Source organism: Cynocephalus volans, chromosome 8 (assembly GCF_027409185.1).
Source record: "Cynocephalus volans isolate mCynVol1 chromosome 8, mCynVol1.pri, whole genome shotgun sequence".
Classification (NCBI taxonomy): Eukaryota; Metazoa; Chordata; class Mammalia; order Dermoptera; family Cynocephalidae; genus Cynocephalus; species Cynocephalus volans.
In genome coordinates this window covers 87870147-87887375 of record NC_084467.1, presented here as the reverse complement: position 1 = coordinate 87887375, position 17229 = coordinate 87870147, and the positions used below count along the sequence as shown (strand labels likewise).

The following is a 17229-nucleotide window of genomic DNA, read 5'->3' as shown; positions in this document are numbered from 1 at the left end:
AATCTCTTACTGTGCTTGATTTATAAATTAAATTTTATCACATGAGAATACTTTAAAAAGTTCATGGAAAAAGTTGAAGGAAAAGATAATACAGTTGAGATCCCCATACTGACCAGCTGCAAAAAAAAAAAAAAAAAAAAAAATAAGAAAGGAAAAAGAAAAAGAAAAAGAAAATACAAATCCTTCTATGAACTTTTTGAAAACCCTTCATAGGTATGTATGTATAGGAAAAAACATAGTATATATGGGGTTCTGTACTATCTGTGATCCACTGAGGGTCTTAAAACATACACTCTACAGATAAGGGAGGACTACTGTACTTTGTCTAGCATTCATTCAAACTCTAAAATCCTTTTCAGAAGTCTTTTCTACCATCTTAAGTTGTCAGATGTGACAGATCTCAAATTGATATTCAGTGTACTATTTTGTATGCTCTTTGTTTTTTATATCCTTCTCTGAAAATGTCATAGGTCCAATTATTAATTTTAAAAAATCATTTTTATCTTTATTTCCTGCTGTGAAAATGGAGTCTAAAACATTTTTATCTGGGGAAGTGGAAATACTTGGCTTATTTTTCAATTTCCCTGTAATTTGAGATTCAGTGATCAAAGTCAATTTAATTCTTGATGTGGAAGTTTTCTGTGAATGCAGAGAGTTAAATTACTGGAAAGAATAGATCCCCTTACCACCCAGCTACCCCCCTCGAAAAAAAAGTACTGTATAGAAAGGGAACAAATTTTCTGAAATATTTTAGAAGGCTTGAACAAATAAAATACAAATGCAAGAAATATGTTAAAATTTCAGTTGTCTAAGCACAGTAGAGTTCAAAGAAAATAGTACATACTGGTGATATCTATTGTTTTAGGTATTGAACTAATTGTTTTTACATCCATTCCTTCTGGAGCTTTAGTTCTGTGGAAGAAATTTCTGCATTGCTACTCTGACTCTTATCCAGTGGACTCAACATTTCTGAATTAGGTAGACCAATTTAGATTTCAACCTTAGTCACAATATGCCCTCCACTCATGTTCTTCATTGTGAAATTTAGGTCCCTGTACTTTCCACGTTCTTTTCTCTCCAACTAGGGAACAGTGACGTAGAGTGAAAAGGAAATTGATGTTGCAGTTAGATTTAGGTTCTAATCCTTAAGGTATACATACTTAGGGTACATTCCTTAGCCTCAGTGTCCTTATCTCTAATATGGAGATAATATCTGCTTGTAGTAAGGATGACATCAGATGTAGTATCTAACATCAAATGTTTGTTTCTTTTCCTCTTTCTCTACTCTATGTGCCCTATCCTTCCCCTCTACAGTAATACTGTAACCCCTTTCTTTTTCTTAGCCCTAGAAATTTCATTGCTTTCCCTTTATACCTTGTTTTTAGTCTTAGTGTTTCTGACTTTATCAGTCTCTCTGTCTTTCTGTGTTTCTACCAAATTTTCTAAAGCTCTTTCCACCTAACTCTGCCACCTATTTCCACCTCTATCCCCGGTCCCTCTAGGTTTTTGGTCACAGTGCAAAGCCCACCAGGTTCGCCCCAGATCTAGATGAAATGCTGAGCTTACAAATGTGCTATGTCCCCAAATTAGTTTCTGATTCAGCTAGGAATTTCAATTACATTTTCTAGTAGAAACAGTATTATAAATGGTGCTTTTGTTTTCAGGCCAAAGCCTAGAAGCAAAAGCATGTTTAACTCATAAATTAATTGAAATGCTTTGTACTTGTACCAAAATAAAATAAAATATTGCCATTGTAATTCTAGTAATAAAATAAAATGAAAACAATATTCAATAAGAAGTAGCTATTTACTTTGAACATTGTAAATGTAGTTAATGGAAATTCTGGAAAGAGCTTTCAAGTGCTTTAAGGATTGCAGTGTTTTTATATTATGGTTAATTAAAAAAAAACCTTTCCCATACAGATCACTATAAAAATGCTAATTTATTAGCCATACTTATAGTTTTTGTTTAGGCTCACAAATGGAATGAAGACAGAATAAGGCATTTTCTATCTTATAAATCCATCTTTTATCTCCAAAAATATTCTCTGTTGCTTAGCTTGTTTGTTCCCTCTTTAGTTCTGCGAATTTTTCCTTTTTACTGAAATCCTTAATACTCTTAATTTAAAACTTGATTCAAGGATAAAACTTAAAGGTCTAAATATAGTGTTTTTCAAACTGCAGGTTAAGATCCTTTGGTAGATTGTGAAATAACAATTCAGTAGAATGTAACCAGCATTAAAAAAAAGAAAGGAATAGAAAATACATGAATTTATAGTATGTGGTAAAGGTAAATAATGTCTTTTAAAAATTTGTTGGGTCATAATGTAAAAATATTTTTTACTTTGCATGTGGTAAAAAAATAAACTCACTGCATATAGTAAAAATAACCTTCTTGTAAATTTTTTAGATATTTTACAGTGAATTATTTTGGTTACATTTTTGTTTTTTTGCAGCTCATCTACATAATTAAGAAAACCTTGTTACTTCATATTTACACATTAAGACACCCAGTGCATGCTTACACTTGTATCTTGAATGATGTAGAGTGGATATTACTGGGCTGAGTTACCACAATTTTTTGTCTGCATATTAACTTTTGAACTCCTTTGATGCCTTAATTTAAAACAGATGACTAACAATAAGAGCTAGAACTTGAACGCAATATAACTAGACTTGATTAGTTATTTGCTAGCTTAATCATCTGTCATGGTTTTAAAAGATGTGTTTTCCTCCATTTTTTCTTATCCTCACTGTTTTCAAATCACACAATAAAAAGACATTTAATGACATTCTTTTTTCTAATGAGTTTCTTACATCTAAATATCTTTTCAACTGGATTCATCTTATTTTATCTGAATTTTATTTGTTGTAATAAATATATTGTCCTGATCAAATTCACTTGCCTCTGTGGCCCACAGTCACAATAATAATTACATGTTCATCTAAGCACGAGAATTTTGTATTTACATAATAAAGAATACAGTTGTTTTGAAGTTTCATGTTTATGTGAGATGTACGTAGAGCATGGTGTAAGCAGTCATTATGCCCTTTTACTAAGCAACTGTCTTTCAGGCAAGAAAGAAAATTGTGTAAATCTTATCAGGTTTGGAAATATTTCAGTTACAGAAACAAGATAAGCTCTCTTTTAATATTTTAAACTTACAGGCCTATCTTTGTCCTGAGCTGACAAAATGTAAATTATGACCTCTTTTGTTTGATTCTCATATTGTATACACAGTGGAATGTGAATATTAACAATTTAAAAAAACATTCATAATCAGTAGGAGATTTTTTCTGTGCTTGCAGAATGACCTCATAATATAATGGCTTATTTTTGACATTCCATAATATCAGCTTAAATATGAAGGTGAGTAACTCCTGTTCTTTTTCCTGTCATAATTATGTGATCTGTTGGTATGGGTTGGCTAATGGCTTAATATATTAGTTTGAAAAAAAGTTGTTCCTTAAACCATCGTTTGGAAAACCATTACTAGCCATTGTAATGGAAATAGAATTTTACCTTCAACAGTCAGCTTTTGACAAAAGACAAAGAAGTTGCCATTGCTTACTTCCCTCTCTGACTTTGTTATATTTTCCTAATGAATGGGGGTGGTGGTGTCTTAGTCACTTCCCTTCCTGTCTTATACTTCGTGTTCAAATAATTCCTGTTCTATACTTCGTGTTCAAATAATTCCTGTTCTTTTCCACTTTGCTTTTCTAAAATTATAAAATTTTAGAGTTGTAGGTGGCCTTGAATTTCTTCTGGTTCCCATGCTACATTTTGCAAATGGTGAGACTGCGACTTACAGAGAGTAAGTGATTTGGTTGATGTTATTCAGCTACTTATTACATAGCAGAGACTAGACATCAAGTCTTGTTTCCACTGTCACCTGAGACAAAGTCAGTGCCAAATAAATATTTGTTAAACTGAACTAAGTCTTCCCACTATCCCATCCGTTAGATGAGTGGCACATTACTGCGTTTAATATTCATGATAACTTGGCCAAGTTCACATGGTTTAAGCTGTGACCATGATCCTGTCCATGGTCCTAACAACAGGTCTGCACCTAACAAAAGGGCTAGGAAACCAGGTTTCAATAGAAAATTTCCCTTACTGCTGTGCTCTTTAGCAGTTATTTTCTTAAATATTCTGTTTCCTACAGTAATTTACCATTTTCTTTTTCTTTTAAGACTAGTCAAGTGCAGAAGGGGGAAAAGAGTAGGAGTTCGATCTGTAACTGACTGTGAACAATCAATTGAGATATCTCACTACCTTTGGACCAGCCTCAACTATTTTCAGTTATACTTTTCCTCTGTGTCTGCAGAAAAATCTGTGGCTCTCTCATGCTGTAGATTTTTTTTAGAAGCTCTTGATTGGTTCATTTGTTCTTTTGCTCATCCTTAAATGAGAAGAATTCTGCCTAGCTTTTTTTTTTTTTTTTTTGCCTTTTTCGTGACCGGCACTCAGCCAGTGAGTGCACCGGCCATTCCTATATAGGATCTGAACCCGTGGTGGGAGCAGCGTCACTGCGCTCCCAGCGCCGCACTCTCCCGAGTGCGCCATGGGGTCGGCCCCTGCCTAGCTTTGATGTTTGATAAAAGATGAGTATATAGTATAATGTCAGACCCTATGCTATCTGCTTGGTAGCTCCTGATATCATGTGTAGGACTGTCTGAAGTGTGCATACCCCAGCACAGTTTCTGGAGTTTAGTGGGAATTCTGTAGTTTAGCTCTGGTCCAGTGTGGAGTTTGGTTACATAACTATATATGCATTCAGTGCTGTACATTTCCCTCTAAGCACTGCTTTTGCTGCACCCCATAAATTCTGATAAGTTGTGTTTTCATCTTAATTTAGTTCTAAGTACTTTTAATAAGTACTCTTGATACTTCTTCTTTGGCCCATGTGTTAGTCAGAAGTATTTTGTTTAATCTCAAAGTAGAGATTCTTAAGTATGAGTGTCTTATAATAACAAATAAGCCTAATTCCTTCCTCCCATTCCTTGTGCCATTGCCGTCATTCATTTTGCTAATACAGAAGCATACATACATAAGCATATAAGCGTAGAAATTGAATACATTGTAATTGTCATTATATTGAACAAACGGTTGTGAGTTAGATCAATTAAGAATAAAAAAAATAAGTTTTTGTCTTATCCTCACTTATTCCTCCTTCAGTGCTCTTCCTTTCTTTATGTAGATCTGAGTTTCTGGCTTTTATAATTTTTCTTCTAAAAAAATTTTTTTTAACATTTTTTGCAAGACAAATTTACTTGCAATAAATCTCCTCAATTTTTTGCTTGTCCGAGGAAGTCTTTATTTCTTCTTCACTTTTGAGGGATAATTTCTCAGGGTACAAAATTCTAGGTTAGTTTTTTTTTTCTCTCAACACTTCAAATATTTCACTCCAGTTTCTTCTTGCTTGTGTGGTTTCTGAGAAAAAGTTGGATATAATTCTTATCTTTGTTTCTCTATAGGTAAGGTGTTTTTTTCTTCTGGCTTCTTCCAAGGTTTTTTCTTTATCTTCGATTTTCTGTAGTTTGAAAATGATGTGCTTTGTTAGTCAGGTTGTCTAGAGTAATGGAACCAAATAGGATTTTATTTGTTTATATTTTATATGTTTATTATGGGAATTGGCTCATGTAATTATGGAGGCCTGGAAGTCCCACAGTCTGCTGTCTACAAGCTGGAGAACCAGGAATGCTTGTGTTGTAATTCAGTCTAAGTCTGAAGGCCTAAGAACCAGAGGAGCAGACAGTGCAACTCTCAGTTGAGTCCAGAGGCCTAAGAATAGGGTGAGGGGGGGTGGGATGGGGACGGGGAGTTTACTAGTGCAATTCCTGGAGTCTGAAGGCCTGAGAACCAGGAGCCCTGATGTCTGAGGGCAGGAGAAGATGGATGTCCCAGCTCAAGAAGAGAGAGCGAATTCACCCTTCCTTTGCCTTTTAGCATGCCTTGTAACTTTTTCTCAATAGCTGGACATGAGGCGTTGGTTAAAAGGAGCTCTCATAAATAGGCCTTTAGTAATGTGGTGGTATGGAGTGGGGAGAGGAGAAATGTTCTGCAGTCTTATGAGTAGGTCTCAGTCTTTTAGTGCCCCTATGCCCCTGGAGTATGAACTTCACAACTGCTTCTCAGTTTTTCCTCCCTCAGGTGGGACAGGATGGCTAAAGTGGGTTGGAGTTGGGTGTTTCCCTTCCTCCAGGCCAGTTAGGCTCTGATAAAACCCTAGCAGGTTAGGCTCTGGTTAAATAGTTTCTTCTGATTTACGTAACTATAAAATGATAATTTGTTCCAGTGATTCCAAGGCTGCTATTATTTTGTCTGTGACAAAATAAATGTGATATAGAAAACTCCATTTCTATGGAGAATGAACTGCTTCTTGGGCTCTTCCCAAGTGCAGCCTGTCCACGGTGTTAACTTTATTTACATGTAACATGTTCCTGCCCATCTACCTCCAGCCTTGTTGAATACTGTGATTTGCAGGTTCTGAATATATGCATGAAGTAAAGGGATTGATCTGGGCTAGAAGAGGGTGGGACTGATGAAAAGTAGCTGATTTTCTATTACCCAGGTGGGGTAAAAGGAAGATGGAGGAGGATTGCATGGGCTGATAATTGTGTTTCTTAATCTGGAAGTATCTGGTCTATGCATGCAATAGAAATACAGTCATGTGCTGCATAATGTTTTGGTTAATGATGAACACATATACAGTAATGGTCCCATAAGATTATGATGGAGCTGAAAAATTCCTAAGCTTGGTGATGTCATAGCCACCATAAAGTCATAGTGCAATCCATTGCTCATGTAGAAGCAGTAAGTTATACCATACAGCCTGGGTGTGTAGCAAGTTATACCATCTAGGTTTGTGTAACTACACTTTATGATTTTGCACAACTCTGAAATTGCCTAATGGTGTTTCTCAGAATGCATCCCTGTTCTTACCTGATCGTATTGTCTGTTGCAATTAGTTGTCTGTTATCCTCAATTTTCAGAATTGTAAATTAGGTTATCCTCCCTGTCATCATGATTTGTTTAATGGGAAGCTGGGAGAAGTCATATCAGAGATTTGTGCAGGTGGTGATATTTAAATCCAGAAGAAACATTTCTTATTTGATTTTTAGGCCTTTTAGGCTGAAGTAGAGTAAAACCGTATTGCTTTTATTTTATTATTTCTTAATCCTACTAATGAAAGCTATTATTTATTATCTTCCTTGTCAGACTTTGGGCTGTATCTTCATTTTATTAAAATAACTTTGAAAAAGAGTCTTTGTTTCCTCATTTTTCCGATAACGAAGTAGAGGTTAAGTGATTTGCCCATAGTCTCACAGTGGGTAATTGGTAGAGCTGAAATTCAAATCCGGGTCAAACTTTACATATCAAATTCTTTTTACTATGTATTTTGGGAATACAGAGGACTGAACACTGAAAAGAAGTTATTATCTAGAATTACTCTTTTGTGGTATGAAAGCTTTTATATTTTACTTTAATTATGTCTGAAAATAATATGCTTTCAATCTTCTTTTTTGAGATGGCGGTTCCTGGATTTACCCTTGATGTCTTCATATTTCTGTTGCACATTAGTTCTGTGGCCAGTTATCCCAATGGAAAAGTAACAGGGTCATGCCATGGAATGGTTCCTGAACATGGTCATAGTCCACAGTCTAATCCTGTTCACAACATTGCAGTGAGTCAGAACACATTCAGACCAGGAGATCAGATCACAGGTACTGTGCTGGGATGAAATATCTACAGTTTGAATTTCACTTTTTTACTGTTCATCGAATCTTTATTATTATCGGATTTGGACTATTTCATTTAAATCTGTTTACCTGTTTTTGTAAGATACCATTATCTTATCTTTCCCATTTTTTTGTTTAACTACTACAGATAATTATATTACTTAAGTAGTGTATTTACTTTTCATTCAGAACAGGTTTTTAAGTAAGTTTTTATCATTATTTAATTTATCTTTATTAATAGCACTACTAATACAATAGAAGAGGAAAATAAAGTTTATCTTGTTTAAAATATAATAAATCCTTGTTCTTCTTGATATAGTATAATTTCTTATGTTTTCCTGGCTCTTCTGGCAAAATGTAGGCTGACCGTTAAAGTTGTTCCTATAACAGCAGTTTGCAAATTCTATTTGCTCCAGCTGTAGAAATGCAAAATATTAATAGGTACTCTCTAACAAAAAGGGTGTATGGAAAAATAAGTTTGAAATACTCAGTGTGTTATATACTGGTTTAATATACCTCTTAGAATTCCACACTGCATAGTAAAATATTAAATATCCTAAGAGATTTGCAGTAAAGAAACAATTATTTACTTTCATCTAGGATTTTCCAAACTAATTTAGTCCTATGGATTGCCCCTGACCATCACTTACCTTTTTTCCCCTCTGTGAAATGGCTGTTAACATTTCACAGAGTGAATGTCCTATGGAACAGTTTAGAACTTCTTTGTTTATAGGATGATTTCTACTCTTTTCTCTCCAGGAATAGTTTTGCATACACACACCCTATTCTGTGATGTGTCTCTTCTAAATACTTCTCTAGATGTTCCTTTTTGGAATGTTGCTAAATCTTTTAACCTATCTTTTTATCTGTTTCTCAGTTACTTTGTCAGGACCACCATTTAAAGGCTTTCTTTTAGAAGCTCGTAATGCTGAGGATTTGAGTGGCCCTCCTATTGGCCCCTTTACGTTGAACGACAGTCAAGTGTCACAGCTTCTGACTTGTGAAGATATACAGGTTTGTGTTTAGTTTGAAATTGATTTCTGTCAGTTTCCTCGGATCTTTTCACTACAGGGTGGTGGTTGCAATGTAAAGGATGACATTACCCATGTATTGCAGACGTCTAAATAGATTCACAGTGATCAACCTTTCCCTCTAATTTTACTGCTTGCAATATGTTTTTACACATCAGCATCTTAGAAAAGGTGGGGCAGTAGATGGAAGAGTTTATAGCTTGTGATGTTTTATATCATGTTGATTCTAATTATATTGCTTTTTGAAGAGATTCAATATTGAAGATCGAGCTCTAGAGTGGAACCGAGGTCTAATTTTTGTCATTTATTCATTTAATGAACTTTTATTATACCAGGAACTGTCCTAGGTGCAAGGGATATGGTGATGAACAAGACTTACTCTTGTTCCTTGAAGAACTCAAAGCTTTATACATATGTAGAATGTATGGACACAGGACAGACACAGAAGTAGAACAATGTGAGAACTTAGGTTAGCAGTATATGCAGGTGAGTGAGAGAGTGAGAAAGCACACAGGCTGGAGGGAATTGAGAGAGAGCTTCTTGGAGGAAGTGATCTCCAAGCTAGGCCTCAAAGAATGAGTAAGCATTTGCCAGGTGAATGGAAGTGGGAAACAAGATTGTTCAAGAGAAAGGAATTACTAACATATTATGCTACATACTTGGAGCCAGGAGGTTTTTCTTTTTTCTTTTGATAAATCTTCTGCACTCTATTTGTGTCTATTAATGGAAGGAATATAAATTTATAGCATAAATGAAATAATGAGCAGGCTCTACACCACATTAACACCCGGTGTTCATGACTCTCTTCAGTTCCTAAGTTTCTGTTGATGCTAATTTATTCACAAAGCCAGCTGCTAATCTGTTGTCAACCAATCAGCATGTATTTACTGAGTACCTGAGTCCTTGTTCTAAATAAAATAGTCTTTCCGGAATGCCAAGGTCATGCAATGATAAATTACTTTGCAGAATGCTGAGCTATTGAGTGACTGAATGGTAGATCTTTTCCATTTTATTTCAGGGATCAGCTGTGAGTCACACAAGTTCATCCAAAAAAACAGAAATTAAGGTCTACTGGAATGCTCCAAGTGGTGCCCCAAATCATGTTCAGTTTCTGTGAGTAGAAGAGATTACAACTCTGTAACTAGTATAACTGAAACCATAATTGTCTGTATCATTTCCATACCTATTAGACATTCACCTGTATAGGAGAGGTTTGGTACAGTAATGACACCACCCTACTGATGTGGGAGGTTGTTTTGCTTTTTTGTTTGTTTTTTCCACTAGTATATATCCATCACCTAGCACAGGATTTGGCACCTAATAGGCACTTAGTAGACATTTGTTGAGTAAATGGAGTATTGCATTACTTTAATACTAATAAGAGCCATTGATTAGTGCTTGAGTTTATATGGTGTATGTGGCAATACTTTTTTTTTTAGATTTGCTCTTATTAGTATGAGAATACAGATAAAACAGTCCTGAAATTTGGATGACTTCTTCGCAATGTTACAACTTGAAGATTAGGTTGTCAGAAAAGTAAGACCCTCAGAATTATGAAACTCAGTAGAATTAAAATAATACTTCTTCCTTAATCCTACATACAAGGGATTGGTCATAAAGCCATAAAATGATTCCTGAGTGGTGCTGTACACATATATTTTAAGGGAAGAATTGCTGTCCTGACATGTCTCTATTTTCTGCTTTACTTGTGGACAGGTTCCTAGCTCATAGGTACACAGCTTTGCACCTGTGTGTTAAGTAGAATGTGAAGAAGGGGATAAGACCCCAGTGAGAGCTGATGGTTGCTTATGCAGCCTTTATGCAGCTTCTTGCAATTGCTGCCTGGTGCACATGCCCTGCGGAAGAATTTGAACAGTGCACTATGAAATGAGTAGTAGTATGTTCTTTATATGTCAGGGAGTAGAAATCTGTCCCTGGGTCAGGCATTCATGGATCTTGTGAATATGCCCAAAGAATAGTCAGGTTAGAAAAGAGGGACAGAGGGAGAGAAAACAATAGTGATGGGGTGGAAGACAGTCATTAGATCTTTGCCTCAGACAAAATTAGAGGACTGTTAGGTACTAAGAAATTGTATGTTCCTAGTTCATTTTTTTTTTTTTCCTATAATGTTTTGATTTGATTGCTGTCGGCCACAGTCAGGGTTCTAATCTCACTGGTACTGCATTTCAGAGTCACAGTTGTGGAGAAGTATAAAATCTACTGGGTGAAGATTCCTGGTCCTATAATTTCACAACCAAATGCACTTCCTTTTACAACACCTGAAGCTATAATAGTACCTTTGTCAACGTTACATCCAGTCTCCCATTTAACCAAATCAGTAAGTGACAATTTTATTACTTCACCAAATGCAATCTACAATGACATGAAACCAAATCTTCATATATTATAAATTGTAGGCAAGAAGGAAAATGAAATAAAGTATTACATAGGAGTAAAGTGCTTTACTTAGTCTTCTCTATGTGGACAAAGAGGTACATTTGTGGTTGGAAATTGTGGCTCTGTGCTTGGCAAGGTGTGTAGAGAAGTAGCTGGACTGGGTTGTGGTAGCAAGGTTTTGGATTCTCTGTAGGAGTCTGAAGGAAGTCTTCGTTGCGACGTTATGACTTATAGGTTAGAATGAAGGGAATGCGAGACCCTGCATGTCAAGGTGTGGCTATGACATTCACATGTAGTCTTTACTAGCAGTGGGTATGTTTCCATTTGAAAATAAATCTAATGAAGCAGTAGCTTCTTGTTTGCTTGCTTTGTCCTCCTCCTCCTCCTTCACCCCCTTCTTCTTCATGTCAAATATCAAACACGGAGAGGGAACGTAAGCTAAATTTAGACAGGATTTGGAGGAGATTCTTGAAGTGATGATATAACTTTTAGATCTCATTTCCCTAAGGTCAACGACTACTGTGGAATTCTATGTACTGAACCACAGAAAATCTCTTGCAAGCCCATCAGCTAGAATTCCATTTAGGCCCTCTGATTTGAAAGAATTATGATTAAAAAAACACATCTTGGAAAGGGTAATGCATATTAGAAACATTAGGAAGACGAGTTTTACTGAAGGAAATTCTGATAAATTAGACTTCATAATTCAGAAGTGGATATAGTGAAAAATGTCTTGAAGCAGTTGTTACAATTGAAAGAACAAGCCTGGGCCTGAACAATGACTTTTCTAATTTCTGTGTGTCTTTGGACAGATAACTTAATTTTCAAAGTCTCAGTTTCTTTACCTATAGAAAGAGAAATAGAAATATCTAGCTCTTAGGATCACTGTAGGAATTAAACAAAATAATGAATGTATTCTAACGGTGCCTTGAGCTTAATAGATATTCAGTAAATGTTAGTTCCTTTTCTCTTTCCATCTCTTTCTTGTCCTTTTATACCTCTTTGTTCACATAGATGAGACTAAATAAAACACTTTACTCCTACGTAATGTCTTACTTTGTCTTCCTTCTCTTCTACATTTTGTAATATATGGACATTATATTTGATTGCGTTATTATGAATGTTGCACTTTTGTTTGACCCTAAACTAGATCTATTATTTGTACTAGCTCTCAGTTTAGTTTTAGTGCTTATTTATTTAAAAGCTGCTTTAGAGGAATAAATAGTCAGTTTAGACATGAGCTTCCTGATAGAAATCTGTTGACAATATTGTTTTCTTTCCATATATTCACATAAAAGGTATTAGTGCTTGTTGGAGCTTTTTTTTTGTTGGCAGCTGGCTGGTGTCAGGATCTGAACTCATGACCTCCATGTGATAAGGCTGCGCTCTAACCAACTGAACTTACCGGCCAGACCTGGAGCTTTTATTATGTCTCTGTGCCAAGTTTATAATCTCTAATTATAGGGAAGTTCATTCAGAGTCAAGGGATTATAGCATTTTTAGAGCTAAAAGAGACCACAGAGTCTATTTCATTCAGTTTCCTTGTTGTATAGTTGAAGGTTAAGGGACCCTGGGAGAATAAATTTGGCAAACGTGGCTGAGTAAAGGAGAAAGCAGAGACCAAAGTCCAAGTTTCCTAGTTCCTAGTGGCTTGTTCTCTTCACCCTACAATGGTTTGTCTTTAAGTTCCCATTACATCTAGTTACATAAAGTTAATGTTTAGCTCTCTTTTGAGATGTAAGGTCACAGCCATTCTAACAGGGTCTGCCGATTTGCTCTGTCAAATTGTAGAGCTGATGTTTTTTGAGGCTCTTTCTCTTCTATGCCAAACCAAGAGACTTTGGATCAAATTGTTGTAGGTTGCTGTTTGTTTCTCTCTCGTCTAAATTGTTACTATTATTTGGAATGGTGGTATATTTTGGGGTAACTTTTTTCTTAATATTATTTTAAAATCAAATTTGAACCTGAATTCTAGAAGTAGATTCCCAGATCTAAATATAAAAACTTGATAAGTCTTTGATTGTTTGCTTTTAAAAATTCCATCTCTGAAAGCTAGAGGATACCCTTTAGGCAAGGATGTCAATACGGGCTTAAATATTCCCTAAGAAGTTTCTCACAATTTACCAGAAACTTTGCTTCAGAACATACTTAATGTGAAATGTTTTGTGTATTAAAGGAGCTTTAATACTCTTGCACAATTACAGTCCCAATAGTGTTATGTTTTCCAAATTTTAATTAAAATTAATTAAGTTTAAAAGTTCACAACCTAGTTGTATTTTTTGTTGCCTTATTTGAATTCTTATTATGAAAAGGTATTCTCATTAAAACCTGTATTTTCAGGTACTGGCTCTTCTGTCATTGACAATGAACTGCTTGTTTGATAATTAAGACATTTTCCTCCCCTGTCATCCTGTCATTTTTCTAGTTCAGTGCTTCGGACTGTGGAAACAAGAAGTTCTGTATTAGGAGTCCTTTGAACTGTGACCCAGAGAAGGAGAGTGCCTGTGTCTTCTTGTCCTTCACAAGAGATGACCAGTCAGTGATGGTTGAAATGAGCGGTCCCAGTAAAGGCTACTTATCCTTTGCATTTTCTCATGACCGATGGATGGTTTGTACCTCTCACTTATGGAAGTGGTAATGAAAGGAGAATCACTGGAGTGAGCTCTGATCAGTGGTGGATTAGTTGTTTGTTCCAGAGTCAAATGATCATTCTTAAGGGTGGAATGGAAAAGGAGAAACTAACTTAGAACAGATTCTAAATGGATTGGCTTTGAGTGTTTCATGATTTTAACAGTTGGGCAATTACATACTTCAAGGACAGACTGTCCTATGGAAAGTTAGGAAGATCATTTGACTTCCAGTGCATATGCCACTTTATGTCTGTCTGCCTATCTCTCTGCGATAAAGCAAGAAGCACAGTTAAAAAAAAATAGTTGTTGTGCATAAAATGTCCTATTGTTTGTAATGCTTTTCAAACCGTAGTTGTTTACTCAAGTGGCGAGAACTGAAGCACGTATTCTGGCTCTTGGTGTCCCTGTTTTAGCAGTCATCAGTGCATTTCCCAAACAGAGAACTAAACCTGTGTGTCCAGGCAAAATGTATTAATTACCAGAGGCTCCTTTGTCAGATCTGCAAAAGGCAGCATTTGTTTTAGGCTGATTCTCACTGTCCCTGGGTGGTGCTGAATGGATTAAAGGATTCCATAGGTGGCAGCCTTGTGCTGTGGTGTGGCAAAGCAGAGTTCTGCATAAGCATCCTGACATCCCAGGGAGAAAGAAAAAGAATATTGTGGCCAGGACATATGTAAGTCCTGTTTAAGCAGAGTTGGTGGTGGGGAGTGGGGATGACCACAAATGGAGAAAGCTCCTTATTTCCACATTGGCAAGGACAAGGAGACTTTTCTTGAGTTTTCTTCCTATCAGAATTGAAACTTAATACTGATTCTTTGGGGAAACATATTTCAAAAAAAAAAAGAAAAGAAAAAGAAAAGAAAAGGAAGTCTGAGATGGCTGTGATAGAACTAAAGTTTTCCCTGAAAGTGCTCTCTGATCACATTGGTCCTGGTGGACTGGTTACAAGCATCACAGGAAGCCAGGTGTAACTCCTTTTAGGGGGATGACATTTCATTATATACATATGGTCTACATATTTTACTATGTACCTGTAGAATGCACTTGCTGTCTTCTTTGATTAAGCAAAGTATATACCTTACATCTACAAGATACAACATAAGTCATGTGCTTTAAAAATAACATAGTAGAAGTTATGAATTTTTCCCCTTCAAAGTTGCTTTTATGGGAAATTTTATACTTGCTCAAATAATGCTGTAATTGTTTGAAACATTTTCCCCACTTCCTTTGTAATTGCCGTCATACCTGTAGCATATTCTTTTGGGTGTTCTCAGTGCTGGCAAAAATGAACCAGCTTTGGTGCATGAGGTGAATAATGAGGCTGGGTTAAAAATAAAATGTGACTATATAAAGCAATGATGAAAGGTAGTAGTGCTGGTTGTGTGAACGTGAGAAAAATGGCTATGAAAGAAATTCTGAAGATGAGTCCAGAAAGGATTAACAAGGTGGCCTTACTGAGGAAATGTATAGTTTCATTAGACTTTGTCTCTGAGGTATAGCTCTCATTTAGATATATGCTCCAGTCACTTAAAAAACCCCCAACTTATGCCAATCGCGTTATAGCTAGGATTCATGCTGCAGTACACTAACACATTTCCTTTTACTGGTCACGTAAAATCTGTCAGCAAGAGGGAAGGACACTATAATTGCACGGAGTGTGGGGATGAGTGGCCTATAGGTAGGCCAGTTATTTCTGTTCTAAATTGTAGACATAGATGGCACAAAAGCATTTATCTCTGATTCAAGATATATTTATCTTACTCAGAAATATTATGTTTATAGTATAGTACTCATCAAAAATGTTTATAAAAAAGACTTAATTATGCAGGTGCAGTTAATTTACAGAGCAATCCTGTTTTAATGATTAAAATCATCTGTACACCTGTTTGCCTAGATTGGGGGAAATGATTCATCCTCAAAATATATTTTTAAAGTGGTTATTACTATTTTTGGTTGTTATTTTTACATTTTTAGGGTATTTTTATGACCTGCTATTTCTTTTGAGTGTATAATGTAAATTTAAATACTGAAGGTATCTGATGTTATGAATACTGATTAGGTAACCTAAATTATACCTTTTTTTTTTTTTTCCAATTTAGCTTGCAAAGTAATGATAGCAATTGTTTTGGTATTAGACCTCATCACTTAAATTGATGAAAAGTAATTTTCCATATTTTTGCTCACAATGACTTGCTAATGTCTGAATTTTAACTGAATTTCTGGGTATATACATCTTCCCTATCTGAGAGATTTTGCTAAATAATATAAAGTCTATCAAGCATATACATTATTAGCTTTCATCCTTTTCCTTCCCCTTCTCTGTATCATCTTGCTCCATACGTAATCCCCCAATGCCCAAAACTAGTGTATTCCTAGTCCTGACCTCTCGAACTCCAGATTGTGATTTCCAGCTGCTAGCTGGTCTTATCCAGATGAAGTTCCTGGACAACACAAAGCAGCATCTGTAAAACTGAACTTACCTTCCCTCCCAAAGTCTCCTTGTGTTCTCCTTTCTTGGTGATCAACAACAATATTGAAAGGCAGCTACTGTTATTGCTTGCTTGCTTCTTGTGAGGTATGTCTTAGGCCATTCATAGAATATATCACTTATTACTGCCTCTGTTTTCCCTGCTAATCAGAGAAATTTTGGTTTGACTTAGATTCCTCCCTTTTAATTATCTCTCAGGACCTTCTTCCTCCCACTCCCAACTTTTGATTTTGAAAAATTTTAAACCTACATAAATATTGAAAGAACAGTACAACGAAAACCCATAACCCCTTCACCTAGATTTGCTGCTTTATCTTTCTCTCTGTCTGTCTCTCTCTCTCTATCTATTGACATGTCTATCTCAGGTGATTTATGTGGCGTATATAAACACACATTTTTTTCCTGAACTATTTGCAAGTAGGTTGTAGATATCATGACATTTCATCCCTAAAGTTTTCAGCGTGTGTCTCTTAAGAACAAGGACATTCTCTTAAATTACCACAATATCTTTATCACGTTGAGAAAATTTAACAATGATTGCCTAATTTTATGCAATATGCATCTATATTCCAATTTCCCCAACTGTCCCAATAAAGTCCTTTTATAGCTTTTTCTTTTTCTTTTCTTTTTTTTAAAATTTCTGATCCAGGATCCAATTAATTATCACTCAGTGCATTTAGTTGGTATATCTCTTTGATCTCCTTTACTTTAGAAAAGTTACTCTACCCTTTTTTCTTGATTTTTTTTTTCAGGTCAGTGGTTTTGTAGAATGTTCTATAATTTATGCAGTAGATTCAAGTTAAGATTTTTGGCATAAATACTACATAAGGGATGTTGTTTCCACATCAGTGCATCATATCAAAAGGTTCATAATGTCAAATTGATTGATCACTGGTGTCTGTCAGATTTCTCCATTGTGAAGGTATATTTTCTCTTTGTAA

At 35.6% G+C, this 17229-nt stretch overlaps 1 protein-coding gene across 1 annotated transcript in view; it reads left to right on the top strand.

Moving 5' to 3' along the window:
* The first annotated feature begins 7531 nt into the window (after nucleotides 1–7531).
* Nucleotides 7532–17229, top strand: part of FRRS1 (ferric chelate reductase 1) — a 28517-nt gene continuing 18819 nt past the window's right edge. The window contains exons 1-5 of the mRNA XM_063106917.1: nucleotides 7532–7727; nucleotides 8620–8756; nucleotides 9792–9886; nucleotides 10964–11111; nucleotides 13596–13778. Of these exons, the coding sequence (XP_062962987.1) occupies nucleotides 7532–7727; nucleotides 8620–8756; nucleotides 9792–9886; nucleotides 10964–11111; nucleotides 13596–13778 (759 nt within the window). The remainder of the gene's footprint in view (nucleotides 7728–8619; nucleotides 8757–9791; nucleotides 9887–10963; nucleotides 11112–13595; nucleotides 13779–17229) is intronic.